At 37.5% G+C, this 6000-nt stretch overlaps 1 protein-coding gene across 1 annotated transcript in view; it reads right to left on the bottom strand.

Annotated features, from left to right (window-relative positions):
- LIPC (lipase C, hepatic type) overlaps positions 1-5366 on the bottom strand; it is a gene marked incomplete at both ends in the record, with an annotated part of 87676 nt that extends 82310 nt beyond the window's left edge. Inside the window, 2 exon segments of the mRNA XM_082488951.1 lie at positions 5240-5282; positions 5286-5366. Coding sequence (XP_082345077.1) covers positions 5240-5282; positions 5286-5366 — 124 coding nt within the window.
- Positions 5367-6000: the final 634 nt, after the last annotated feature.

Below are 6000 nucleotides of genomic sequence, written 5' to 3' on the forward strand. Positions count from 1 at the left end.
TGTCCCTGCCTATGGCAGTGGGCGTGGAACCAGATGATGTTCAGGGTACCTTCTAACCCAAACCATTCTATGATTCTGGGAAATAGGTTTCATTTTTCCATTTCTTTCAAGATTTTTTGTACTGTTTTGAGTGACAGAAACTCGGTTCTGTAGAAAATGGAACATTTCAAAAGTGAGTATGTTCTTTTCCCTGGGCAGACACGCTCATCATCTGAAGGAATAATGATCCTCCTCCTTTGGTGATGACAAATCAGATGTGCTTTTAAAAATACCCCCAAATAATACTTTTATTGCAGAAACATTAGGGAATTTTTATAGTGAGCTTTCTGGATTACTACGGTGTAACAATTTCAAGTATAGGCAACATAAACATCACATCTTTTGACTTCAACTGCTAACGGGAAACCAAAAAAGCATCTCTTGACTACAGTTCTTGGACTTCGTTCAGTCAACCTTTGAAGAAACAGAATGTGTTTTTTATATAAATCAGGACCAAACTTAAACACATGGGGCAATTTGCATGCTGAATTTGAAGTTAAGATTTGACGTAACAAAGGATATTACAAGAAACTATGGCGAAGTTTAAAAAAATCAGTACAAAGCTAAAGTTTAATGCCAGTACTGTTCTGGAAGATCAAAGCTATGCTAATGTGGTCTAGGGTTACTTTAATATTTTGCAGCCTCTCATTCCCTCAGTGTGTGTTTTAAGCATGCATATCACTCACTTTTATAACAAAATAACTTGAAAACGCCTTCTGCTTTGTATTGGCCTCCTGAGGTAGAAAGTCACAGAGATGGTAAGTCTCACATTGCTTGTTCCAGCTTCATTATGTTTGATGAAAGAAATATCTTGGTAATATCTTGTATCCTGCAATACTTCCTCAATAACTGGGTTGCTGTAAGGAAGGACATTTTTTACCTGAATAATGAAATTTTATCCTAGTTATTTCCCTGGTCTTCATTGTATGGTACATATAGGAAGCTGGCAACATATTAACTACTGCACAGCATGATGGAAAGCTTTGAAAAGGAATTTTGTCTTTAGGGATGGATGAGTGGAACCTTTACTGTCTTCCTAAAAGATGTTCTGTGCAACCTTTTATTCTCTGTGCAGAAAGAGGTGTGTGTATATTCTAAATATAATTATAGGTCAGAGTGTAAATGCTAGGCTCTGGGAGCTCCATGACTAAAACCAGACCTATCAATTATGTCAGTGGGAGGTTACTGCCAAGATCAAAAGTAGATTATAGGCCTGGCTAAGTCTGCACTCATGCAGCTTTGCTGGTGCAGCAATCTTGATGTGCTACTCGAGCAAAGAGCAAGTTACTAATGTGGATGCAGCATATTCCAGATTGCTGTGACTGAAAGATGCTCCCTTGAAAAAAAATGTTGTCCGTATAACTGTCTCTATACTACAGCTTTTGCTTATGCAAATAGTCATGTGTCAGTTTGGTCCGTGTTCATGTCAAGAGTATTTACCAGCTCTGATCCATCATCATAGAAGCCTGGCCTTCAGTAAATGGACTAACAGGGCTAAACCGAGCCCTTGCCCCTATATGCCCTGGTGAAGGGGCTGAGCATCCATAAGATTCTCTATGCCACATGGGGCAGGGATAGAGACAGTTAGTCTCCTGGGACAGCCCCAAATAATCCTAGGGCATCCAAATCCCCAGTCAGTCGTCAAATTAAAATTGCAAAGGACGTTTTTCATTCTGATCTTTGTTTTGGTAAGGAAGTAGAAAAAGCAGAAAAAGCAACTCCTAGCAGAAACCTAATTTGCCCTAAAACCATTGGATGGAAAGTTCTTGGTCTTCCTCACAGGTAAAACAAAAAAAATATTAGTTTAAAAAAAAATAAGGCTTTTCAGTGTTCACACTACAATACTCCAGTTTCTTCATTTTTGCCATACTAGAGCATGGGGTTTATAACTGAGGGATTGCAAAGCACTGAATGTAGAAGGATTGAGGGATGATGAATGCAGAATCTTTGTTACACAAAGAAATAGAAAGTATTGATCAAAAAATGCTCTGAGGCAAACCAATTAGGGACCCATTGACAGCAAAATGACCTGTTCATCCATCTTTCAAATGAAATGTAAAACTTAGATCCACATCATCTGTGACCGTTTTAAACATTTGAGCATTTTTACTGGTCTGAATGCTGTTAATTTTGGTCTCTTGGCCAAAGTCCAAACCGAATAATTATTCTGCTTATTCCTTTCCTAAATTACAGCAACAGCTTCAATGGGAACAAATACATTCATAGTTTGCTGACCTAAACTGCTCTTATGTTGCTATGCACTATTAACTGTTGCTGCATTTCAAACCATGGCTGGCTGCATTTCCATGGTGGTTTAAATGACCTCTGGAAATAGCATGTATATCTTTAGCTTGTTTAAAAGACTTTGGGACACAAGGTGCTGTATGTATAAATGCTATCACAGAAATAATTTCAGACAGAATGTGCAGGCATTGAAGTGTGTTCTCTGCACAGGGGAAACTGTTGGCATTCGGTAATGTAGCTGGATGAAGGACAAGAGACTATTTGGGAACAGAGGGTGTATGTGCATGGGTTGGGAAGCTGGTGGCCGCTGATTATCATGGAAAAGGTACTTTCACTGAGAAGCATTGCAAAATTACGGAGCAAAATGACAAGCAAAGGGAGAGTGGAGGTTTATTAGAAACAGGAAGCTTGGTGCTTTGTGGATACCTGTTTCTGTATAACGAGGCTAGCTAGCAGAATGCTCTTTGATGTTTTGTTGTTTTGTTTTTTTTTTTTTTTTCAGAAGGAAAGGAGATAAAATTGTTGAGAAGTCTGATAAACTATTCCAGAAATTCTATGTGTGGTTTCTTAAGGTTCTATATTTTGTTCTAATTGTGTTATAGCTTCTCTTAAAAAGGTTCATACTCTGCCTGGAAGATGAGGGAAAGCCTGAAGCAGCATAAGATAGGAGTGAGAGAGTTTTACAGGCTTTATCTTCCTACTGTGCTTTTTAGCTACAGCAACATCCTTGGTTTCCAGTTTGGTCGTTGTAGAGCACCTGAACTACTTGCCTGGAGTGTTTGTAAGCTTAGATGCTCAACTGCACAGCTGTTTCTAAAAAAAATCCAAACAGAATAGTCTAAAAACAAACAATGAAATCAAAAGGTTATTTATGTGAACCTGTTCTAATTGTGGGAGAGCCACATGGCAAGAAAGTGCTCTTTTCTAATCCACAGAATGGTTACAGTAGCAGCAAGGAACAGATTTTACCCAAAGGCCTCAGATTTCACTAACCTTTGTCTCTGCATTGTGAGTAGAAACACTGTCTGATCTTTTCATATAGCCTGAAAGCGGACTACGTTGTAGAGCTGGATAGCTTGAGTTTAGCAAGTACAAAGCAGAGCTGTGCTCCCATTCTCCTAAGTGTAAGGAGCTTTCTCCTTCACTGGTTAGCAAATTTACAGTCAGGAAAACTCCGAAATTTATTTCCTGCAACAAAGCTATTACTAAAAATATTTTTAAGTGCCTAGAAGTCAGTTCAGTACTTAACAAAACTAAGAAGATACAACCTTCTACATAGGGCTGGTGAGAGACAGGCCAGGCTGCTGTGCAGCTCCCCGCCATCTCTGAGCAAGCGCTTTATCATGTGTCTGCTGAGGAGTACCACTGACTTGTTCAGGACCCAAGTGGGACGCTGTCTGGGTGAAAATGTTTATCAGCAGTAATACTGTGGTGGATTGAGCTCCCCAATTTCTACCTCAGTGAATAAGGCTGCCACTTCCAAACTGCAGCTTATGGCTTGAGCATTAGCCTTTTGGCTGTGGATTTGTGAAATGTAGCATAAAACCTGTGGGGAAGTGCAGTATTCAGAGAACAACAAAATTATACACGGATTTTAAAGTATTATATGCTTTGGAGTAAAGGTGTTAAGTTCAGTGTACCATATTCAGGTGTTCATGGTGAACTTGGATATGACTATTCAGTATCTGTCAGTTGTGTGACTGGTACCAGAACTCTATAACTCCCTACAGTTTTTCTTTCCCAGCGTTGAAGCATTTATACCAGAAGTGTTCAGTTCTTTAGTTGTTATCTGAAATTATTATCATGCTTCCATACATTGCTAGGATCCATACTAGTACTGTGTTCTTTCTTTTTTATTTTCTATCATATGAAACTGTACTGAAATACAGCGTTCTTTACAAATAGGAAAGTATCAATTCCCCCCAAAATGTCAAAGTTTGTCATGAAGGGAAAGAATGAAAAAAAATCGTGCAGATTACCAGTCAAAGGGACTGCTGACTATTGTGGATAGTCTCCTAATCTGTACCAGATGGAAAAAAAAAAGCATTTAAAGAAATTCAAGCATCTTTGAACAGTCTGCTATGAGTAAAATGAGTTCATTTTGCAACAGACTTTATTTGCTATGAATAATTTGATGAGCTTTATTTAACTGGCAGACACAACAATAACCAATCATATCACATCTCCCACAGGCTCTGAATCATGTTAGAGCCCTTTTGCACAGTTAAATGGTTACTAGTTTTCCTCTTTCAACATCTGTTTTAGTCAATCTTGCCAAGTATCCATTAATTGATGTTATAACATGATGTTAAATATTTTGAATTACAAAACAGCTTTAGGATGGTGCCTGAACAGCATTTAGGTCTCTCATTTTGGATTTTATTACTTTGCATATCATGTACAGAACTTTAAAAGAAAACACAGGAATCTATTAGTAAAAGAAAAAAGGGAAACACAGCATTAATGATTTCAGCAGAATTAGAGGTTTTCATTTGGATTTCAGTAGAATATAAACTTCTAAATCACTTAGGAAAATCAGCATTTTTTTATCCAAAGAGAAACAATCCACAGCCTTTTGCTTTCTTTCAACAATAGTCCAAGTCACTGATGTTAAATTATATTGGAAAACCTATTAAAACCTAAGTAAATTTACATGTCAGCAATTCTCATTCTGATGTAGCAGAAAATGGAGACAACACTGCAATATTTGAGTCCCAGGATGAGTCAATTCATTTTGACTTGAAGGACCAGCCCTGGATATTAAAAATAACAGTAGATTCCTAAACCTCCCATATGACCCAATTAGTCTTCTCATTCATAGTGACAGGGATCTTATACTGATTTTAAGCCTTCAGTCTAACTTCTCTGTAAAAAGCAGCCTAGTAAAACAACTTCAGTCTGAACAGAATTTGGTCCACAATGTACTACTTATTATATACAAAAAGCATGTGCTTACCGAACTTCGCCTTACTTGATGATATGTTCCAGTTTGGCATAAACTATTTTATAAAATGAAAATTGAAAATAGATGTTAATGAAGATTGCCTCCTTAGAAACAGTGGATAGATATCACAAGGAAACATTTCTCAATTTTATATCCTCTTCAACAAAAGGCACAACTGCGCATATTTGAATGGCTGGTTTCTCAAAATTGGCATGTTCTTCAAAATATTGCTAAATGAGATCATTGTGTACCATATTCTTGTGCCAAAATACACAAAGTAACACTATATAAGTAAGTCACATATGTATTTAGGCATCCAGGACAGGATCTCAGAATTGGCTTTTTTTAACTGTAAAATAACAAGCCTCTATTACGAACTAAATGCTATTCTCTCTGTGGGACAACCATAACGTTTGTCTACCCAAAGTCAGCAGAACTGCTCCTCTCAAATTATAGCAAACTATCAGAGACAGAAGAGAAAGATAGAAGAGATTTAGGCCCAGTTCTTGGCCATTTTTAAGTCAAAGGCTGGCCTGGCATTCTGTGAAAGAGACCAGTATTTTGCCTATAATGAACAGTTACTTAAAACTGTCTTTGTGGCTGAATAAAATAATAAGGAATTGTGTATGAGGGATTTCCTGTAAAAGACCAAGGATGCATAAGCTGGTGTGCAGACAAAAATGTGCACAGTAGTCTTCTACATGCTGGATCTCATACTGGAAAACAGATCCATGTAATAAGATACGAAATTTGAAGGAAATCATAATAAAAAA

The sequence above is a fragment of the Vanellus vanellus genome (assembly GCF_965231255.1).
Source record: "Vanellus vanellus genome assembly, chromosome: 11".
Classification (NCBI taxonomy): Eukaryota; Metazoa; Chordata; class Aves; order Charadriiformes; family Charadriidae; genus Vanellus; species Vanellus vanellus.